Genomic DNA, 24,412 nt, shown 5'->3' with positions numbered 1-24,412 from the left:
TTGAGGGCATATGAAGACCAGAGCCTCTCATTCCAGTCGAGGTAGCTCCATTTTCAGAACTCCTGTATGTGGAACAACTGAGAGTCTCACTGATATTGCTTCATAGTTTCATTTCTCTCTTTTGTCTCATCTCACCTCTTTCTGTTCCCTTGCAGGAGAGTATACCCACGTCAACTTCCTTGCATACTTGTCTCCACCTCTGGATCTGCCTCCAGGAAACCACACCTGCTACGCCAGCTTATCTCTCTCTAACAATTAAGTGGATCTCTTATATACTTTAAACTTTTTCCTTGAAGCAACAAATAGAGCCCTTTCCACATGTAGGAGCCCCATAACAGTGGATAAATTTGAGAATATGGGAATTTAGCATGAATTTGAAAATGAAAGTTTGATTTGAATAGATAAAAATGTTTCATTTCATTCATTTTGTTTATATATTAGTTCATTCATTCATCTAACATTTATTGTGTGCCTACTATGTGCCAGACATTGTAATAGGCACTTAAGCTATGTCAATGAATAAAACCAACAATGTTCCTCTCTTTGTAGAAACATTAAATTCCAGCAGCGTGGATTAAACAGTGTATTAGAAGGCAAACATGCCATACAAAAAACAAAACAAGAACAATAGAGCTGTTTAATAGGGATTGGGAATGCTGGAATGTACTATTTTGCAATGTTAATTGAAGTCGTCACTGCTGGTTTCACTTCAAAGATCATTGAGAAGGTTACATTTGAGCAAAGGTTCATTGAAAAGGTTGTATCTGAAGAAAAACTCAAAGAAGACAAAGACATCCACCTACTACAAAGACACCAAAACAGAGTGTGCCTGATGTGTCTGGAGAATGGACTGAAGGAGACAGGTAAGAAGAGGAAGTAAAGTCAAAGAGGTGATAGGTACCCAGATAAGGTTGAGCCAGATGGGCCATTCAAGAGCTTTGACTTTTAATTCAAGGGGAATGGAGAATCAATTTCAGATTTTGGAATGGCATGATTTACATTTTAAAAGAATCACTCTGAGTGCTTCCTGGGGAATAGACTCTGGGAAAGCAAAAGTAGGAGCAGGAAGCATTAAAAGCCTGCTTCAGTGATCTAGGGAAGAGATGACAGTGCCTCATATGGGGTGAAGGCAATGGAGGTGATGAGAAGGCACAGACAATAGGATTCCTCAGTAGAATGGATATAGAGCATGAGAGCAAGTGTCAAATATTTTGCATGAGAAACTAATTAGATGTAGTTGCCATTAAGATGAAAAAGGTAATAAGTGAAGCTGGTTCTGGAGTGAGGGTCAGGGATGTGGTCTTGAACATGCAAAGTTTGAAATGCCCATTTAGATATCCAAGCAAGATGTCTAGTACACCATTACACACACAGGTCTAAATTGGGGAAATAGGTCTAGACTGGAAATACAAATTTAGGAGTCATTGGCATATAAACAATGCTGAATACTATTCAAAAGATCATCAGGGTATAGACAGGGAAAACAAGGATCCAGGCCTAATCCCTCCAACATGAAGAAGTGGAGGCAAGAAGAGGCAGCACTGAACTGGAACAGCCAGTAATGTAGACAGAAGCTCAAGAGGGTGTGTCCCAGAAGTCCAATGAGGAGAGTGAAACCTGGAGGAGGAAGTGAGAAATTGTCAAATGCTGGTGACAGGTGGAGTGAGATGAGGGCTGGGAGCCATTGAATGGATTTAGCAACTGGACGGCATTGCCCACTGGATGAGCCATTTCAGTGGGGCAGAGGATCTTCCCTTTGACAATTCTCATTTTTGGCTAGGCTTCCAGGAAGAACTTTTCAAATATCCATTTTAATATTCATTCCTAGGGGCTCCTGGGTGGCTCAGTCGGTTGAGCGTCCGACTTCGGCTCAGGTCATGATCTCACGGTTCGTGAGTTCAAGCCCCGCATCGGGCCCTGGGCTGACGGCTCAGAGCCTGGAGCCTGCTTCAGATTCTGGGTCTCCCTCTCTCTCTGCCCCTCCCCCACTTGTGCTCTGTTTCTCTCTGTCTCTCAAAAATAAATAAATGTAAAAACAAATTTAATATTCATTCCTAGACTACGTAAAAAAAGAAAACAAAAAACGAAAACCACATATATTCTATATAGGTCAAAGGCATTTATAACAATTTTCTAGAAAATGAAGCTATACTTTTAACAGTAAATAGTTTAAATTACTAATAGAGACCTCATTTCAAATATTATTCCCCCAAATGAAGCACAACACAATAATTTGGATACTACTGTAATAGGCTAGAATTTAATAAATAATATTTTGAAGAAGATGGAAAAGCAACTTGTGGATAAATTGGATAGATGAGTTTAATACTCTAATACGTTCTCTCCCATTTTTTCATGCACACGCGTGCACTACATCAAAATCTGGACTTTGAAAATGTTTCACATTACAATACCGAAGGCATTTGGAGACAAAAACAAATGTTGATTTGGAATGTAAAATATCCAACATCTTGAGAGATGATTCCTTGAACCAGGAATTCCCAACCTGCAATCTCAAGTACCCCCAGAGTTTGCAGAATTGCTATAAATGGGCAAGAATCCGTAGGTGCATCACAAACTGTAAAGCGAGTAGATAATGTGATTTTTACATAATCCCGACACTACTTTTCAACTATATGGAGTTGCTGTTGTGATCTCTCAAAAATTAAAAATCAGCTGAATTCACGGCACTGGCATGAAATGGTTCAGGGTGTGGGCCCTGGGGCCTGATTGCCAAGTGCAAATCCCAGTATTTTCAGTAAACAAACCATGTGATCTCATTCAAGTCTTTTAGCTTCTTTGTGCTTCAGTTTTATTACTTGCAGAATTGAGACAATAACTGAATCTAATCCATAGAAATGTTTGGATCTTTGAGTGAGTTAATATACATAATCACTTAGAATGATGCCTGGTATACAGCAGCTCTAGGTAAGTGTAAGCTATCTATATACATTTCCTCAGACTAACAGATATTAAAATTCAACCAGGATTGTGCATGAGTCTGAGGTTCCTAAACAAAGCAATCTGAACATCACCTGTTTTTATCATCATGGAAAATCCTACTGGGAACTATTATAGCGTATTTCAAGTTGACACAATTTTCACGTTGAGCTATAGTAACAAATGATTGGCTTTAACATCTTGCAATGGAAACGTACTTGGTTGGCTGGGAAACCAAGGCATCTTTATGAATTCGGTAACAGGGATACACATTGAAGGTACCAGGCTCCATAGAAACCCCTTCCACAGATGAAAAATCCTTTTCAACCAAACCAAACATTTCCATCATCTTAAATCCTAAAAAGAGAGAGAAAGAAGGAAAAACACAGGCATTTAAGGATTTTAAATTTCAAAATCAGTCTATGAAAAAATTCTGGACCCCAAATGAGAGCTAATGTATTTGCTTTTGGAAAAATTGTGATAATGCATACCTGCAAGATCAATGCCATCCTTGAACACCAGTGGGCAGGCTAGGAAATGAAACAAACAATATAAAACACTAATTTAGATATTTTCCAAACATATTCTTTCCCCATCCTCAGAACAGGAAGCTAACATAATCTTTGCGGAAGTCAACTGTGAAGGGAATCCAAACCAGATGTGGCTATGGTTTTCTGTGGATTCCTAAAGACTGAAATGCTCTCGCTTGGCCCATTACAACCAAAAGGACAAGGCTTCCTTCTCCTCTCACGCGTCTATTAAAATCTATGGTGGTCTCTTGAGAGCACGTGTTGGGAGAAGTCTCACTTCTAATGTGCTACCCTGATGAGCAGTCTTAATACATTTGAAACCATTTGCTGCAGCTTTTAAGCAGGGCTGTTTTTAGGCACAGACTCTCCCCTCATTAGGAAAAGTCTTTACCTAAAACCCGAAAACAGGGAGAGGGGAGGTTTACTTCCCAATGCTCAAAACCACAAAACTTCATGTCCGCATAATAAACAGCTTGCGAGTCAATACCCTTTCCTTGGATCAAGACAGGACTCATGATTTAACCGGTATTAAATATTTCAACCATTAAGCAACATGAGTGAAGTACAAATTCCAAAGAACTAACTTGCTGATGCGGTTTCACAGACAAAAGTAATCAACTCATCTTCAATTTTCTTAAAGGCGTCAAAGTCATCCACGAAGAAGACATGCCGTGAGCTGGGCTTGCTGCCAATGCTAACCAGCTCTGAGTAATCCGCATCGGCCACACCAACAGCAAAGATGCTGTAGCCTGGGGAAGGGGAAGGGATTTCGATTACTTCAAACTGTACAAGATACAAATAATGCAATGTAAGACACGTTCCAATATTTAAAATGTGCTTATGAAGGAGGCCGGGTGGGGGGTGGAAAAGTCATTTTCCACAGTCCACCAGAATTCTGCATGCACATATTTCACTACATGATGATGACTCCATCATCCCTGAGGCGGTTTTCCATCTTAAAGAAACCCAGGGTGGTCAATGCCCCAATTAGTGCTTGAGACGTTATCGTTGCCATTGGAGGAACATCTTTATTCTACATATATATAATAATTATTTTAAGATTTATGGGATGAAATGGAGTTGAAACAGAGAAACTTTATCTTAGTTTTCTTTTTTCCATGTAAAAGCCCAGATATTAATAGGTTTAGCAGCCTGAAATGGGTCATGCTTCAATGCAAATAAATATTAACCTACTATTTGCCAGGCATGTCTTAAATAATGTAATCTTCAGGGCGCCTGGGTGGCTCAGTCGGTTACGCGTCCTACTTCAGCTCAAGTCATGATCTCATGGTTTGTTAGTTTGAGCCCCACATTGGGCTCTGTGCTGACAGCTCAGAGCCTGGAGCCTGCTTCGGGTTCTGTGTCTCCCTCTCTCTCTGCCCCTCCCCGGCTCACGCTCTGTCTCTGTCTCTGTCTCTCTTTCTCTCTCTCTCTCAAAAATAAACATTAAAAAAGAAATTTAAAAAAATAATGTAATCTTCATGATAATCCAAGGAGAATTTCCATTTTACAGATGAGGAGGCTTGAGGAGTTCCTGCGATCAGGGTCCCTCCCTGGCCCTTTATAATGGGCCTTTTCACAGTAATGCACTTAATTGCTATAATTTCTTATATAGGGTGTCCTGTATGTAAATAAAGTATTAGGGAAAATACAGCAAAATAATAGATTTATAACCTGGAAAGTTTTTAAAAACTACATTGTCCAGTTAATATTAAGAAAGGTTTAGATTAAATATTAAGAAAGATTTAGAAACATTAAAGTCATTCCGATGTAGCCTATAAATTTGTACCCACAAACAATGGCAACATGACTGGTGGCCACTACTATTTATCTGTGTAAAACTTACCATTTGATTGCATCTCCCCAGAGATTTTGTTCACATCATCTTGTGACCTGCCATCAGTTATGACCACGATGACCTTTGGGATGCCTCTCCTGGTACCTGACTCTGCAGTAAACAGACTATCTCGGACATGCTTGATTGCTTTTCCTGAAACAAAGGAAGACAACAGTTCAATTTTATTCCTTCCCACTTTTGTTTTACTGGGGAGGGAAGGGTGGGAAGGAAATTCTTAGATGAGTGAAAAATCTTTTTCAAAAAAATCTATATTACTATGCCTCCAAAATTGTCTTATCAGTAATTACTAGTAATTAATTACTTTGGGTCTTTGCTGAGTTTTTGTTGTTGTTGTTCTTACCTGTTTTGGTATTTCCTCCTTTGTATGAAATATGTTTAATTGCATCAAGAAGGGTCTCTTTGGTTTGGTAGGCGTTTAGTTTAAATTCTGTTCTGGGGTCATCAGTGAACTGAACGATTGCAACCTGGAGAGAGAAGATGTATTTGTTTTCACATATATAAAGAACTTTCCCTGGGCCAAAGAGCACACACAATGGCATGATTCACCTATAATTTTAATTTCCTTTTTAACCCAAACACAATTTCCTTGGCTTAAAATTTTACACAGGTTACATACCAAATCTGACAACACATTAAAGAGCATGTTTGTTCTCTAAGTATTTTTCAAGAAGCAGTTTTTTTAAGTTTATTTATTTATTTTGAGAGAGAGAGAGAAAGAGTGGGGGAAGGGCATAGAGAAGGAGAGAGAGAATCCCAAGCAGGCTCCACGCTGTCAGCGCTGAGCCCTACACAGGGTTCAAGCCCACGAATTGTGAGATCATAACCTGAGCTGAAATCAATAATCAGACACTTTACAACTGAGCCACCCAGACGCCCCAGGAAACAGTCTATTTTGTTTTATTTTATTTTATTATTATCTTTTTAAATTTAAATCCAAGTTAGTTAACATATAGTGTAATAATGATTTCAGGAATAGAATTTAGTGATTCATCACTTACATGTAACACCCAGTGCTCATCCCAAGAAGTGCCCTTCTTAATGCCCATCACCAATTAGCTCATCCCCCCACCCACCTCCCCTCCATCAACCCTCAGTTTGTTCTCTGTATTTAAGAGTCTTTTATGGTTTGTTTCCCTCTCTGTCTTTATCTTATTTTTCCTTCCCTTCCCCTATGTTCATATGTTTTGTTTCTTAAATTCCACACATGCGTGAAATCTTAGATTTGTCTTTCTCTGACTGACTTATTTCACTTAGTATAATACACTCTAATCTAGTTCCATCCATGTTGTTGCAAATGGCAAGATTTCATTCTTTTTTGATCACTGAGTAATATTCCATGGAAGCAATTTATTTTATTTTATTTTTAAATTTTTTAATGTTTATTTATTTTTCAGAGGGAGACAGACTGTCAGCAGGGGAGGGGCAGAGAGAGAGGGAGACACAGAATCTGATGCAGGCTCCAGGCTCTGAGCTGTCAGCACAGATCCTGACATGGGGTTTGAACTCCAGAGCCGTGAGAGCATTACCTGAGCCAGTCAGATGCTTAACTGACTGAGCCAACCAGGCGCCCTGTGAAAGCAGTTAATCTCTTAAAATCTCCCTTGGGCTCACAAAACTCTCTCTATAGTATGTAGGCCTTTTGCTATGTCATTTGACAGATGGAAAAAAAGCACCCCTGTAATTGGACAAATGTCAGATAATTGGCGGTGGATTATTTACAAGGCTTTCCTCATGAAGCAAACCTGTAAAGTAATTACTACTCTTCCACTGTTTTACACACGAGGAGATGGAGGCACTCAAAAGCCCCTTACCTTACCCCAAATCCCAAAAGTGGCCACTGGCAGAACCCACAGTCAAAGCCAGATAAATCCTACTTCAAAATCTGTGTTCTTAAATACTGCAATAAAAACCTCCCTGGCTTCATTTCTTACAGTTTGCTTTTATTCCAGTGGAACTCTGGAGCCACTTTTAATTTATTGGGGTTTTGTTTGTTTTTCAGAATGATGATGGAGGGAGTAAATACAGCATCTTCAAAGTGCTTTCTTTGATCATGTGAGACTTCAGTTGCCACCGGCTTATCAAGGTCCACAGCCGAGGAGACCACCATCTCTAGAGAACTGGCCCTGTCTCTGCTTTTCCCAACAAGTTTCTTCTTTCCCGAAATGCCTCAGCACTTTATCTATTTCTCTCTTATGGTTCCCCTTACACCCCACGTTCTTAGCCATTCCTTCATAATCTATTCCAAATCTGTTCCTATCCATGCATCTCCTTGCTACCACCCACCCCCAGGCCTCCCTCATCTCTGCGCTGGACCATGAGAGCAGCATCCCAAAGAGTCTTGCCGCTTCCACTCTTATTCTTACCCGTGTGACTATTCCCTCCACAAAAGCCAAAAATGACCTTTTTTGAAAAAGCACACCGGGGGGCGCCTGGGTGGCTCAGTCGGTTGAGCGTCTGGCTTTGGCTCAGGTCATGATCTCACGGTTGGTGAGTTCGAGCCCTGCATCGGGCCCTGTGCTGACAGCTCAGAGCCTGGAGCCTGCTGTGGATTCTATGTCTCTCTCTCTCTGCCCCTCCCCTGCTCGTGCTCTTCCCTATCTCTCGAAAGTAAATAAACATTTAAAAAAAAAAAAAAGCACATCGGATCTCTCCTTAAAGCTTTCCAGCGGCTTCCCACCGCATTTGTGATGACATCAATTCCTTCAATGTTTCACAAGAATTAAGATGATCTGGCTTTCTCTTTTTCTTCCACTTTGTTTCCTACCCCCTACATGCCTACCCACTATGTTCTAGCCACAAGTTTTAGCATCTGAAGCCCCAAAACTCATTTTCATCTTGGGCCCTTTGTACTTCCTACCTTCCCTTTCTGGAAATTCTATTTTCGGGCTCCTCCTCACATCATCCACATCTCAGTTTGGAGGCCACCTTTCAAAGAGGTCTTTGCTGACCACGCAGTTTAAAAGAATCTTCAGTGAACTTAAATCATATAACTGTTTTCATAGCTTGCATCCCTACTTTTTAAATTTTTTTTCATGTTTATTTATTTTTGAAGGAGAGAGAGTCAGAGTGTGAGTGGGGGAGGGGCAGAGAGAGAGGGAGACACAGAATCTGAAGCGGGCTCCAGGCTCCAAGCTGTCAGCACACAGTCCGACTTGGGGCTCAAACTCTCGGACTGTGAGACCATGACCTGAGCTGAAGTCGGACGCTCAACCAACTGAACCACCCAGGCACCCTGTTTGCATCCCTACTTTATGAATTTATTTGTTTCCTGTTTTACATCTGCCTCTCATCCTCATCCTCTTCCTGCCTTTAAGAAGATGAGCACTCTGAAACTGGGGATGTTGTCATGATCATTGTGACAGTATACTCTACCTGACCAGAATAAATCCTCAATAAATATTTATTTGATTGAATGAATAAATTTGATTTGCTTTATGTGTTACTTGATCTACAGTAATTTGTGGCCATAACCCTCTCTTTCAAGATTTTAATGTCCTCGAGGGCAGGGAAAATATTGGGTATATCCTTAGAGGAGCTACTTTGTTGTGTACATAAACATCTACTGATGTGGCCATTCCAACTTGTCTTAGTTTGCTGAATTCAATAGCTTTTAAGGATTAGCATCTTCCCAAGCTCTGTCAGGCATCAGTAAGCTGCTTCCAAACTCAGACTTGTCTATTCTCTCATTCAAGGTCAAATCCGATCATTATATTACTCATATCAACTAGCCCTAACAATAGCTTGGGATACTTTTTTTTTAATACATAGAATGAGTTAAAGATTGTTTTATGGGGGTGCCTCGGTGGCTCAGTTGGTTGAGTATCTGGCTCTTGATTTTGGGTCAGGTCATGATCTCACAGTTTGTGAGTTCAAGCCCCACGTTGGGCTCTTCACTGACAGTGCGGAGCCTGCTTGGAATTCTCTCTCTCTCCTTCTCTCTCTGCCCCTCCCCCACTCATGCTCACTTGCTCTTTCTCTCTCTCTCTCAAAATAAATAAATAAGCTTAATAAAAAAATTATTAAAAAAAAAAAAATTGTTCTATTAGCCTTACTTGAGTTCCATCTGCACCAATCTTGTTCAGGGCTCCAACAGTGGTATACAGAAAGTTAATGATCTTATTGAAATTTTCATCTCCAATACTCCAGGATCCATCCACCATAAACACCAGGTCTGCCTTGGCAGCTCTACATACTAAAGACCAAGAATGAATTTTGAATCAGAGATAAGGAGAAAACATAGTAGTTGTCAAATCAACAAAGTAGATGATCTTTTCCTTCTGGTAACTAGAGCCCATTCCCATAGAAAAGGTATAAATAATAATATTCTAAGCTCTTAATCATTACACTTCCTGACAATCATTTCTTTCCTATGGTCAACTTCCTATTCACGACTGAGAAGCTTTTATCAAACAGGTGGAATCAGAAGAGGAAAAAAAAGATCCACCAATCTCAGTCCCCAAAAACAGAAAATGAAAGAATAGAAAAATGAGGGACTAAAGCAATTTAGAGACAGAAGTATCAACAAATGCTCTCTAGTGCTCACTTATTAAAAGAAAGCCCAAACTATTACTCTGAGCACCCTGTCCTCTGCTTATTGAGTCAGTAACTTCAGAGAAACTCAAATTCAGAAGAAAACCACGGGACACAATGGAAGCAGATTAATCTACAACGTGGTATGCATTTGGGCTGAGGCCATAAGCAAGATTTCAGCCCTGCTCTACAATTCTCTCTATACTTTCCTGCCACCCATAGGTACATGTCAGGAAATGTACCCTAATGCTAGCCCAGGGAAACTATTATCAGTAGGTATTACTGATTTCAACATAACAAGCAAAAAACACACCAAGAAAAACCTACTCTACTGAAAGCATTTTTTAGTAGTCCTTTGTTGGTATCCTGTGTTGTTTCAGATTATCTATGCCTCTCTTCCCCTTATTAGTATGGATCATTGTGGCTAACTCTGTTTTATGATGAAACAAACAATTTAATCTTCAATAATCTGAATCTTTTAAACTTAGGCCAGCTGCACACAAATATTCTATGAGATAATGTGCCTTTCTCCTTTCTTTAGGGAAAAAAAAACACACTGGGTTTTTATTTTATTAAGTGCAACTTTATTCCCTCAAAGCTATTTATAATATAGAATAAACCATCTCCAGGTGAGGTAATACTCCAGGATCTGGTGTGGTTGTTCTCTTAAATTCTGAGATTAATAAAATTTTATAAATTTATGGTTTGAATTTAAAGCTAAAAAGGATCACAAGATATGCTAATTATAAGCTTATTAAAGAAAACCCCGTCCTCTGTGTCCAAGGAAAAATTAAATCAAGATTAGATTCCAACTTTGAAATGAGAGCAAAATCTATTTGAAAATATACTCAAAATGAAAATCTTACTTAATCAGAGGGCAAAAATACACCAAAATGCACGAAGGAATTACCTCTGGGATATGAAATTGTGTTTTTAATTTTCTTCTTTGTACTCTTTTCTACTTTTTAATGTTTGTTTAATAAACAAACCCAACAGAAACCCTAAACCTAAAATCACAGCATTATCATATTATTCTTTTACCTTCTTTGGCTGGTGGAATGGTCGGAGCAAAAGTAGGTGGTTTTGTAGGAAGTGATTCTGTAAAGGAGAGGGCAAGAGAACATCAATTAGCCATCACATCTGTGGCGAAGAGAGGGAGGTCATGGAGTCATAGTTCTTCAGGAAAGTCAATGATTTTGACTATTGTCTTCTTGGAGAATTTAGCGACTACTATAAATCAGCCTCAGCCTGTGAAAACTGGCTCCCTCCATCCCCTAAAACTCAGACTGAAAGCCTGAAATACCATTTTGCCACAATTCAGTTTACCCAGCAGGAGTCAATGCAATCAAACTGTCAACTACAAAGTGGTTCTAATGCTGATTTAAGGCAAGAATCTTGCCAACCTATTTCAGATTAGTCTCTGGCTGCTTTCACACATATAATAAACGTCATTTTCATTCTGCCTAACTAAGGACTGACCATCAATCCTCGCTCAATAGCCCTCTCTCCTTTCTCACCCTGCATCCCCCAGATATGGTCCCCAGTGGAATCTAATTTGCTCTCTGTTCTGCTCAGACTGAATCTGGAAAACTTTCAGTTCTGAGGACCAAATGGCAGGACATTGGGAGACTACCGTGTGTCCACATCAGTTTAACCTGGATGAGGAGGGATGAGAAGTTCATGTAATATGCAAAGTGTGGTTAACGAAAAGGAACAGAGGAAAATTCAGTGAGAGCGGTGACTATCATAGCCGTTCATGTGGCAAAGGGCAAAAAAATTATGGCATCATTAGGTAAACATCCTAAATGTTACTATATTCTTTTCTTATTCTCATCTGACACTAAAAGTTTAAGAAAAACTGAGAAATGTCTTTTTATTATCTTAGTTTAATTTGAGGGAAATCTCTCAACTAAGCATAGCCATTCGCTCTGGAGATAGTAAGCACCAAACAGCGGGAAAGATTTGAGTTCAGGCAGACTGATTATTTTTCAGGATGGTTGTAAACAGAATTCCTTCACTGGCAGGAAGGTTGGAAGAGATGAATTTTAATTTTAAGTTCTTTTCCAATTCTAAGAGACAATCAAATGAAATTATTTAAGTAAAATCAACATTAAAAAATGAGATAACTGTATATTACTGATATGGAAACTGAGATTAATTAGTATGTGAAATGAAGCAAGACATATAATACCATGGTATGATCCCATTTGTGAAACATAAAAAAATCTGATATATATATATATATATGATATATATCAATATATCTATATATGTCTATATAGATATAGATTGGATAGAATCTATCAGGTAGAATTTCTTGAAGGAGACCAAGCTGGGAAGAAAGAATGGGGAAAGAGGGAGGTCAACAAAGTGCTTTATACCTTTGTTGCATTATTATGGATATATATACATATATGTATATATATGTATATATGTATATATATGTATATATGTATATATATATGTATATATGTGTGTATATATATATACATATGTATATATATGTATATATGTGTGTGTATATATATACATATGTATATATATATACACACATCATTTTTATCTTTTAGAGACAATTTTTGAAGCTAAAACATTTCAAAAATAAAATACAAATTGAGCTATCTTAATACCAAAACTAGGATTGTAAACCTCTCTTGAAAACACCATAAAATGCTTCCATAGCCAGATTTATTTATCTTAAAATCTGTGGAAGTAATGGGTCATCTTTATAATTGTCCATCTTCTTTAATGTGGAAAATTGAGGCATATCCTAAGTTCTAAATCCTAAGCACCAAATCAATGAGAAGCAATGGCAGACAGATCAATATGTTTGGGCAGAACATCTGGCCAAAGAATCTTTTGGGTGGGAAGAACCACAATGAACTATTAACACATATTTATATTCTCCACGTGGCATACAGATGGCCCTTGACTTCAATACGTGAGCAGTGGTCACACAGAAGACAGAGCAGTCTTGATCTGCATTGCTTCCAAAGGTTGAACTAGAACCAGTGGGTAGAAGCTACAAGAAGATAGACATCCCCAATATAAGGAAAACATTTACATCACACAGAGCTATCCAAATTAACCCTGGGTTGGTAGTTAACAGTTGTGGAGTTAGGGTTAGGGGGAGTTGAAATAGACCAGGGATCGCAAACTCAAAAATTTTTAGAGGTCGTGCAAGTAATGAATATGAGCAAAGAACTAGCCTAAACATTGAGTGGCAAACTTGAGAGCACATTTACTGTGTAAAAAGAGACAGCAGTTGGTCTCAGCAGATTAGCACCATGAGGATATATGCCTGTCCTGTGTTGTCAAATCTTTTGAACCTTCAACAAATACTTTAAAACTTGGGGGGGCGGGGGGCAGGGAAGTATGGCTCAGAGAAAACATATCTGATGGTGATATCTAACCCATGAGTATCAGTTTGTGACTTCTAAGAAGAAAGTCATGGTGATAACAAATACTTGTTCAATAAGATACAGGTAGAAAATTTCCTCAACAGGTTCTCTTGGATCTTCACCACCATATGACATGAGATAGTAGGTATTAAATTTTACTGCCGAGCAAAGAGAAGCTCAGTGATGTAGAAATGCCCAAGGCCGTAAATGTGAGAAAGAGTCCCAACCAAGCCTGTTTGACTCTAAATCTTGTGCACTACCAGGAGCCTAATAACTTTAAAATTATATGATCCTCTCTATCTATAAAACAGAACTCTAATCAGCAATAAAGAGAAAGATACTACTGATACATCCTACAACATGAATAAACCTCAAAAACACACGCTAAGTGAAAGATGTCAGATGCAAAAGACTACATATTCCTTATTTCCATTTACATAAAGTGTCCAGAAAATGCAAATGTGTAAGAAAAGAAAGCAAGTTGCCTGAGGTTAAACACAGAGGATTGTCTGTGAATGGGTATGAAAGATCTCTTTGGGTGGACAGAAATGTTCTAAAACTGGATTGTAGTATTGACTATACAACTCTTGGAATGTACTAAAAATCATTGAATTGTACACTTAAAATAGGTGACTTTTATGATATATAGGTTACACCTCAAAACTACACACGCAATATAAAATGCAGATATAGTGCACATGCAAACTCTATTTTAGAGTTATGAAATGAAGTCTTTATATCTGAAAAAAAAATGGATGATTCCATTTATTACGCTTTCATTTGAAGGTCACGCATTGTTGATGATTTCTTCCTGCTTATGCCAGACCACATAGACAATAGAACTTTCCAAATGTCAGATACATGATAGAGGGGCTACCAAGAAAACCCATCGCCTTCCACCTATTCAGATATAAATCGTCAGAGACTTCGAGCCTAAGTTCAAGATCCTGAGTTAGCCCACAAACGTTTTCCCAGAATTCACTACAATTAAAACCATTCTCATGTTTGTGGCCTTTACGTCAGGAATCCTTTATTAAAAGCCATTCCAAGAAGTTGACACTCTCCTTGGTCTTTAGAACATGTAAAAAGTGCTTTGTTTTAATTTTATACTTTGCCTTTCCCTTCAGTACATCAGATCTGCAGCCAACTTGGAAAAAGTGCAAGAGCCTCTTAAGTAGGCAATAACTCGAGGGTCAGCCATTTGGAACATCTTGGCTCCATTCCCACCTCATAGCTGTGGTAATATGCCATTGTTTGAATGTCAGGACCCGGTCCTTAAACTTCATTTCACACTCCACATACCACAAAAGTTTCTTATGGATATAGATCACAATATAGGTCATTGTTTCAAGCACTTTGCTATCATATGGCCTTATAGTCCCTTGTGAAGCATATGGAGGATGGAAAAAACCCATACAGATGACATCAGTGGGCCACATGCGGTGAATTATGGGACTGGAGAAGAGGACCAAAAACTTGTATTACAGATATTCCTGGGCAGCAATAGCTAACATTTTTCTAAATGGAATAAGGTTTTTGAATCAAAACAGGATGCCTAAAATACTGTTTGTTCACAGAGACAGGGATCAGGAGAGGACACACTTAACTTACGTGTTTTTTCCATTATGCTGACACTGGGTCCCTCAATCTCCTGAAGTTTTGTGTAAACACTGATTTTATATTCTGAATCAGGCTGAAGTCCGTAGAAGCAATGCCTGGTTGTCCCTCCGCCCACAGTGGATTCTTGCTTTTTTGTATCTAAAATCAAAGTGGAGCAAAATGTACATGCATGAAATTTTTAAAAACAGCTACCAGTAGATAACTTGCTTCTGAAACACTTACTATGCATGGCCTAATCAGATAACTTCAGAACAAATTACACTTGTTTAGGTGCTGTATCTTTTCCTAAAGAGTTAATACATCCACTGATTTTTTTGTAATTGAAAAATCACATTTTCTATGTTAAAAAAAATGAGAATAAAAGACTCCAGAGATCAACCCTTTAATGGAAAATTATTAATGCATATAATTGTGTGTGCACATCGTAATTGATACCTTGGATCTCTTGGTGTGGAGGTGAGTATATTTTTTAGAAATTAGAATATTCTTTTACAAACATGATTCTCCAGAATACAGTCAACCAGTTACAAATCGACAAAAAGATACATCCTTTTGGCCCCATACAACTTACTACCATGCAAAAAGATGCCCTTCTTGGCAGTGGCCTAAAAATATAGGTATGGAGTTAGAAATTATAGGATGCTAGGCAATCCTTATGCCTGTGGATGAAGAGGTGTTCCTCCAGGGTTTCCGGAACTTCATCCACAGATTATTTTCAGAACTGCTACAAATGCAGGCAAGAGCTTAGAGCATCACTGAGACAGCCAGGAAGTCCTCAGAATGTCCGATTTCCTACCTCTCAGCCTTAATTTTTAACCAACACTCATGATTTCTTTCAACTGCAATAAAGACTCCTAGGAAGCTTGGAGAAAGCTGCCTCTACTCTGAAAATCATTTTCTATTCTTTCAAAATCACAACTGAGTAAGTAAAACATGGTGCTTCAGTGGCTCAAGGCCCTAGTTCCAAAGTTCTGTTTGTTCTACGAAGAAGACAGCAGTATACAGCCATCTCCACAAAGAACCTTCTCTTTCTTGTCTCCACCATGGCAGAAGCACAAAAAACCTAGCAGACCTGATTAACTGTTGGCTACTTTCTTTATTCCCATACTCACAGCAAGATTGCTTCGCCTTTCTGGAGAAATTAGTGCTGGCCCTTGGGTCTGGAGTCTAGGGTAGTTGGATTTATTATACTCATCATTTTCTGAGGGCTTACTATGTGCCAGGTTCTGTGCTTTGTATTTAGTGATACAATAACCAGAAAGATAATATTAGCCAGCATTGAATGAGCATTGACCATGTGCCAGGCACTATCCTAAAGATTTTACATGTATTGGCTCATTTGATCCTTATAATAGTTATAATTGCTCCAATCTAGAGACAAGAAACCGAAGGCCAGAAAAGTTAGTAACTTAATCAAGTCCATACGGCTAAGTAGCAGAACTGAAATTAAATTCAGAACTCTAAATCACAGTCTCAGAGGACACTGCTTTAATTTCCATTAATATATCATAAAATAATGTAAGCTAAATGGTTTTTCTAAATAAAAGTTTCAGAGAGGCTGAGTGCATATGAAATGAGCAAACATGATAGCTTGCAGAGGTCAGATGAGGACCCCTTACGCGTCGGGGCTTTATCACTCCATTGGACAAAGCTGCCTACCTTGGTGGCTTTAATTACTGAAGAGTCTCAAATGGGTTTTCTTCATTGGCATAGAGCATTTATTATTTTATACTACATGGTTACTTGGTTAAAAGGAAGAATTGATGCTACCATGAAAAGAACAATTATTTAAAAAGATCTAGATTGATCTTAGTTTTACCCATAAGTTGTATCCATCTACTTAATGCCTTATATAACTTTATTTCTAGGAATTTAAAAATCCAGTGTTAAAAAACTGCATTGATTAAACACATTACACATATTATTTGCTGGTTAAAAAAGAACTCCTTCAAACTGTTAATTGAAGTTTATTAAATATAAATAAAATATAGAAAACAAAAACAGAACAGTACAAAATATAAAAATGTTAATTTTTCTATTTTGAAAGAATAATACCTATTAAATTTCAATCTGTAATTTAATATATAATGGAACAAAACATACATGTGTTATAACATACATTTATTAGAACAGACATGATATATATCATTTAAAACTTGTCCATGGACAAAATCCTTCTTTGAAAAATACAAATAAGATTTTTAAAACTATAAGTAAATTAAAGCCACTTATTAAATGGAATGTGAAATTTATTTTTTTATTTTTATGATTGATAATATAAAGGAGTTTCAAAAGTGAACTTCATATAATCTTTAGTAATATATTTGTTCAGAGTGACTTAAGGTCTACTTCAAAAATTTTCTTATCTATGTGACAAAATGATGAAATAAAAAATTGTTGGGGCACCTGGTTGGCTCAGCTGGATAAGCATCTGACTTTGGCTCAGGTCATGATCTACAGTTCATGAGTTTGAGCCCTGCATCAGGCTCTCTGTTGTCAGCACAGAGACCGCTTCAGATCCTCTGTAAGCCCCCCGTCTCTGCTTCTCCCTAGCTGGTTCTCTCTCTCTCTCTTTTTCTGTCTCTCTCAAAATAAAATTTTAAAAATGACTTAAAAATTTTCCCAGGTGTTTGTGAGATTACATCTTGCTGTGACAGGAATTTGATAGTAAGGAAATGTTCATAAACCCTGCACTCTGTTTTGTTGCCGTCCCAGTTCAGTCTGTGGTTCCCAGGTTCAGGACCCCACATGAGCTGTTTCTTTCTAACCCTTACCCACAACTTTGGAGCCTCTTGCAAGCTTTTGTGAGTCACCTATAAAACAAAAATTTTCTAAACGCTTGTGGCATGGATATTTATCCATTTCCATAAAAGCTTCCAGGAACTCTACAGGAATCAATTCTAGAAAAGTGCTTTTCTGTCATCTCTATTTCTCATGGATGTTCATGCACTTTATTAACCCTCAACAATAGAATATAAATTGATTTTACTGTTAAGCAACAACATAAAAATCTCAAAGCCATGGGAAAACTGGAACAGGCACTGTAAAATTTTGGGAAATGATATTACTTTAATTCCCAATAATAACAAAGAGGGGTTACATGAATGGGGATGTACCCATGTTGCTTTTGGCATGTGTGATTTAGGTCTAATGGCTTAGCCTTAAAAGAAAACATTTAAACTGATCAAATGATGACTGATTTCCTCAACTCTTTGTGCCAAAAGCAAGGAGTTAATTTATTTTTTTGGAACAGGAGAAGAAATTCTGTCTTTGTGCATTCATTCTTATGAACCATGGCTAAATACATTCTCTGGGTTATTGTGCTGAAAACGATGCCACCAGCTTGACTCACCAAAATGTCCTATGAGTAGTTACTGAGATGCACAAGCAAAGAATATCCAGGATCCAGGATACTCTGCTGGAATTTAATGACATAAATGCTTCCAATCTCTAGGTCTCTCAAATACTCTGACACACAATCATAATGTCACTGCCAGGACACCTGGGTAGCTCAGTCGGTTAAGCGTCTGACTTTGCTTAGGTTATGATCTCGTGGTTTCTGAGTCTGAGCCCCATCTCAGGCTGGCTGCTGTTAGGGAAGGGCCCACTTGAGATCCTCTGTCCTCCTGTCACTGCCCCTCCCCGACTTGCATGCTCACTCGCTCTCTCTCTCAAAAATAAATAAACATTCAAAAATAAATAAAATGGTCATAATGTCACTGCCTCAAAAAGCTTAATCTTGAGACTATGTTTTGTTTCATGCGATCTTTTGTTTTGGATCTGGTGTCTGGTAAGGGAGGCTCTCCACTATGCTGCAATTATGTTGATGATACTGCAAAAGTGGCATTTCAACATTCAGTGACAGAAGACAAGTTGAGCATTCTTTGAAATCTTCCTTAAGCAGTCTAACAAGAAATTCACCAAGTTATGGGGACTACAAAGGGAATAAAGTATTTGGGGTCATGTGGCATCTAAATACATGAACTTAAAGGGAAATGATATACCCAACCTTGGATGCCAAGTCAACTCAAAAATAGCTTGGAGAACGAGACAGAATTCCAGAGCATCCACAGAACTAACGGAAACTCTCTTGGAGTTCTGAGCTACCTAAGACCAACCAAAAGTCTCTGACTTGGTCCGTCCTATCATTAACCAAAAGCCTACAATTTAATTTGGCAAATGGATGAGTGACTCAAACACAGATTTATTTCAGTCTCTCCTGAGAGGACCTCATCCTTCTGGTAATCTTTCTTTCTTTTTTTCCTTCTTGGCTATAAAAAAAGTCATAATATTAAATGGGTAGAGGACATCTGTTGTTTTTGCCTGTCTTGCAACCATTCTCCCTTTCTTTGAATCTATTTTTCCCCACTCTTGGTCTTTATGATTTGGGAAAAAACTGAGTAACAACCCTTCTCCCCTCCAGATACAGAGGTGGGAGGCAACCAGGTCCGACCAGTCGGTTTATTTCATGCCCTTGAACTCAATGACAGATTTAGGGGCATGTGACCCAAGCCAAGCCACTATGACTCAGTTCCTGGACTTTTGTTGGAATTATTGAGAAAGAAAAGCTCTTTTTTTACTCAGGCTGGTTAAGCTGTAAACTGGGAGGTGTCATTCTGGATCCGACTGGGGCCAACTCAGAGAATCTGGCCGAGGATGAGTACAGAGCAAGAGAAGGGAGCAAGACTTCATCTTGATGGCGTTGTTTGAACACTTAGATCCAGATGTGCCTGGTGCCGGACACTTCTAAACTTCTCAGTAGTCAATAAATTGACCCTTTTGTTTAAGCTCCTTTTATCTGCATCCCTACCATTTACAAACAAACCTAAATGATACAGCCTGGCCACTTTATTCACAAAAATCTTGGAAATTTGTAGGTATTACCTTAGATAAAAGCCTCAAAAAAAGCCTCAATTTTAGAGAAACTGAAGCCCAGAGAGTTGACCAGCAATTATGGTCAAAGCCGAGGGCCTCTCCACTGACTTCATCTCAGAATACAAGTGCATGTGACCAGACCATGGGGATTATATTTTTTAAAAAACTGGAAAAAATTACCTGTCAAACAGTAAGAATTTGTCAGAAACATTAAAAAATATGTCACTCGGGGATAAAGCTTTTCTCCATCACATGGAGGAATCAGATCCCATTTCTCTCTAGTATCTCCTCTGGGATAGAAGGACTAAACATTCACACAGGTAGCATAGGTAGCCAATGGGAGACACTACAAAGTTAAAACAGAGGGGGCCCTGAAACTCATCTCCCCATGGAAGAATCTGCATCTGACCACAAGTCCTTCAAAGGCACCAATCAGGATAATGATTTTATTTCTCTGTAAAATAAACAAACTCCACCTCAAATCAAGCTCCTAGATACAGAGAACAGACTCATGGTGGCCAGAGGCAGGTGTTGGGGGGGGGGGGGGTGGGTAGGAGAAATGGGTGAAGGAAGTTAAAAAATGTTAGAGAGAGAAAGAGAAAGAAAGAAAGAAAGAAAGAAAGAAAGAAAGAAAGAAAGAAAGAAAGAAAGAAAAAAAGAAAGAAAAAAGAAACACAACTGAATTTTTCCCTACTCTAAAGTAGGAAGACTATCCCTTGATCTAAATAAACTATATGTTAAACCATTTAAACATATTCCCTACTGCTATCCCCATACTCCCTTCCCACTCCCAACACTCCTCTTTGAGGTAGACTGTCAGTTAGAAACTGTTGCTGCCCATTAATTAATATTCTTCAGTTAGACAACTGGATGAATGAGATGTATGCTAATTGGGCTCATAAATCTCCTAGCTATAAATGTTGATGAAAAACCAATTGAGCAACACTTTGTTCATTCTTGTTTAATTGAGCCTTGAATGTAAGGCTCAGTTGAAGAGGTTTTTGGCAGCCTGGAGATAATACCAAGGGAGGACAAGTTAACTTCACTTGAAGACAGAAGGAAATGTGGACTCGTTTGTTTGTTTGTTTGTTAACAAAGATCTTGGCTTCAAAAAAGAGCTTTGTGAGGTTTTAGACTACCAGATCAATGCTATCACACACATCTCTCATGTCCTCTGATGACAATCCCAGGGCTATTTTGCAAATATGCTAAGATGAAAACATTTAAATAAAAAATATACTTATAGAGCTTACTAATTCCATTGACAAAGTCAGTTTCAATGTATGTTTATGTCAGTCTATATAACTAAAATTTTTATGAAAGCCAATGAATATCCATAGGAGCCTATGTCCCTTCATGTCAACTTCTTGAATGACACAAAAGGATAAAAGTATTGTGGGGCAGTTTAGGAGTGTGATTTTTATCATTAGTAATTTTTTAAAGCTTAACAAATACCACTAAATGTCAACCCTTCTCTATGAAAATGTGATTTAGCCTGTCTTATAAAGATATGTGAGACATGACTCCTCAAGATTTTGTAGTCATTTCTCAAACAGTAGCATACCTTTCATGTACTTCTGCTTAAACATCTCATAAATCATATTAAATACAACCACAAAATCCATATGACTTGTCCTGACATTTCCTCACTCAGTGTTTATTTCAGCATAAAGCCACTCCTATATGTTTAGTCATGCCAGGCTAAAGGGATCCTTAAAGTATCACACACAGGGAATCAAGGAATTAGTGGCTTAGCACGTCGATTGAGACAATGCCTTGGCTGGGGTTGGCAGAAGTCTCTTTTTGTGTCACTCATATTCTATTCTCATATTCTCAGCGTATTTCCAAATGCTCTCACCTCTCTACTAACCTGTGCTTTCCACTTTCCTGCTTTTTTTAAGAGAGAGAATACAAACAAGCGAGGGACAGAAGGAGAAAGAGAATCCCAAGCAGGTTCCACGCTCAGAGTGGAGCCCAATGTGGGGCTTGATCCCACAACCCTGGGATCATGACCTGAGCTGAAATCAAGAGTCAGATGCTCAATGGACTGAGCCAAAAAAAAAAAAAAAGCCTGCTTTTTTCAATTAAACAAAATGAATAAGAAATAATCATGGGGAAACCATGATTATTTGTCCAGAAAGAAAATTTTTTAACAATTTTATTACCAATTTTGAAAGGTTAAAAGAATCACTTGGAATTCTCCAGCGTCTTCTAGAGTCTCCCCCAAATAACAAGATATATCTTTTGCACCGATAATACAGTATTTAATCTGATAAATCAGATTAAAGTAATTTTCATTATTTGATCTCATCTTCTGAATATTTTGCAAGCTGATAATAGTCCCTACAAACTTACTTTTTGGGAATCAGCCTTTTGTTGTTGTTCTTCAAACTTTTTTTTTTTTTTTTTTTATTTTTTAATATATGAAATTTACTGTCAAATTGGTTTCCATACAACACCCAGTGCTCATCCCAAAAGGTGCCCTCCTCAATACCCATCACCCACCCTGCCCTCCCTCCCACCCCCCATCAACCCTCAGTTTGTTCTCAGTTTTTAACAGTCTCTTATGCTTTGGCTCTCTCCCACTCTAACCTCTTTTTTTTTTTCCTTCCCCTCCACCATGTTCTTCAAACTTTTAATGAAAATAGGCAGACATTTCTAGTTTTTCAACTTTGAAACAAAGTTCCAAATTTAGATGTTCTTGAGAACAGTAATGCTGAAAAACCTGCCTATGATGGCATAGATCTTAAACCATCTCTTGAATGAGAGTTTATTGTTCACCATTTATCCTCCAAAATAAAGAGAGTCAATCAGTAAGAAAACCATTAAAATCAAAATGAGATCCCCATGGAGTAACACTAAAATAATAACACCATATCATTTTAACGTACGCTAGTCATGGCTATTTGTCTCCTATTGCCAATAGCAGCTTCCATTCTCTGGAGGTTAACGTGGGCAAAGCACTGTTGCAAATGTTTCACGCAGAGTTATCGCCATGTAATCCTCCAGAATGCCACAAGATCAGCACTGTGGTTATACCCATTAACAGATGAGAAAACAATCATTTGGAGAGGTTAAATAATCGGCTTCCCTAGCCATTCTGACTCCATACCCCGCATGATCCATCATATAACATTGGCTCCTCAAGAAGAGAGCTCTAGTCTGTTACTTGCATGTTGTCCACAGAGATTTGCACAGAACTAAGTACGTGAGCGCTTGACAAAATCATCCGTGATAGGTGGCACTTACCCTGGAGCGATTCGATGACCACTCTGTAGGCAGTGGCATGGCGATGCACCTGCCACCGGGCACACAAGCTGGTCATTTGAACCTGCTCTGCTTGAAGATTGGTCACACCCAAAAACACTATAATGAAAACAAAGACACCTATGTCACACTACAGACAACGCCACAAATGTCCCCAAGTCTGAAATTAACTTTAACCCAATAACATTCTAATTCAAAGTTCCCATAGCCAGTGGTGGGAAATCCATGAACTCACAATAAATTAGTGCACAAAAGATAACTATTTTATTACTTGAGAGAGAAGTTGCAAAACATGTATAAATATGGTTTTACACTTGTAAACAAAAAGGGAAATAGTCACAGAAAAAAGACCAGATGTAATGGATGGTGAAATTCTGGTTTTTTATCTGATTTTTAATCTGTCTTTATTCATTTATGTTTTCTAAATATTCCACAATTAATATAATACTTTTATAATAAAAAATCAAATACAATATGCACTTATCAACCATTGAAGGATAGCCTTGGCTTAAATAAAAAGGAAAGCAAAATAGACAAAGGGAAGTCTTACTCAAACAGGAGTTTCATAAGGACCGGCCTTCAAAACATGATTGAAGGGAAATGAACATATTTTTGAAAATGTAAAAATGAAAGATTTAACACAGATAAAAAATTATAAAAATCAAACACAAAGATTCCTATTAATTTTAGAACACTGTGATATACAAAAATGATTCACAGAAAGGTTATTTTGGGAAGCAATAAAAATAGTATTTCTCCAATACAATAAAGGAGTAAGTATCTGGCATTTATCATTTAGACTCAAAAAGAACACAATTAAAAATTAATATGTATATTCTCCAATGACCTCTGACTTTCATCCACATCATTTTCTTACTTTTCCCTCTCTCTTAGCTACCTTTATAATAAAAATAGTTTAAAATTATTTTTCAAAATGGTAAAAAAAAAATCTTATCTAATCAAAATTTACATTTTCACATTGTTCTTTTCTGTTAGACCAGAGAGAGAAGACCTCTTTTCCAAAGGCCAAATAAATGAGCCCTGTTGTTCCATAAAAAAAAGGAAATTGTTAATGATTTATGTAACCATACCAAATTTTAAAGAAACCTTAAATTAACTTATTTGCCATTGTATGGGCTTTTATTTTGCTTGGGAGAAAGAGAGAAAACAAATAATAAGCCCATCTAACTTTTCCTTTAAAGACAGAATATAAAACAATTCAATACTCTTAATGTTTTAAAATATATGTGGAATACCCAACACACTTCTTGAAGAAGAGAAGAGGGATGGAACAGAAGAAAGAAAGATGCAAAGAAAGGAAGATAAATGGAAACAAGACAGAGCAGGGAGAAGAGAGGTCAATAAAAAAAATCACAGAGACAGAAAAAGTG

At 37.9% G+C, this 24,412-nt stretch overlaps 1 protein-coding gene across 6 annotated transcripts in view; it reads right to left on the bottom strand.

The window, feature by feature from the left end:
• The window catches only part of COL14A1 (collagen type XIV alpha 1 chain), a 210,713-nt gene that overhangs the window by 85,884 nt on the left and 100,417 nt on the right, over window positions 1–24,412 (bottom strand). For all 6 annotated transcript variants that reach the window (XM_042973272.1, XM_042973271.1, XM_042973275.1 and 3 more), the window contains 9 exons: window positions 23,004–23,120; window positions 14,871–15,017; window positions 10,900–10,956; window positions 9,381–9,520; window positions 5,669–5,792; window positions 5,317–5,460; window positions 4,055–4,219; window positions 3,432–3,470; window positions 3,159–3,297 (listed from right to left, as the gene is read on the bottom strand). In XM_042973272.1, coding sequence (XP_042829206.1) covers window positions 3,159–3,297; window positions 3,432–3,470; window positions 4,055–4,219; window positions 5,317–5,460; window positions 5,669–5,792; window positions 9,381–9,520; window positions 10,900–10,956; window positions 14,871–15,017; window positions 23,004–23,120 — 1,072 coding nt within the window. The remainder of the gene's footprint in view (window positions 1–3,158; window positions 3,298–3,431; window positions 3,471–4,054; window positions 4,220–5,316; window positions 5,461–5,668; window positions 5,793–9,380; window positions 9,521–10,899; window positions 10,957–14,870; window positions 15,018–23,003; window positions 23,121–24,412) is intronic.

Source organism: Panthera tigris, chromosome F2 (assembly GCF_018350195.1).
Source record: "Panthera tigris isolate Pti1 chromosome F2, P.tigris_Pti1_mat1.1, whole genome shotgun sequence".
Taxonomy (NCBI): Eukaryota; Metazoa; Chordata; class Mammalia; order Carnivora; family Felidae; genus Panthera; species Panthera tigris.
The sequence above is the reverse complement of the archived record's forward strand: the minus strand, read 5'-3'. Positions and strand labels throughout refer to the sequence as shown.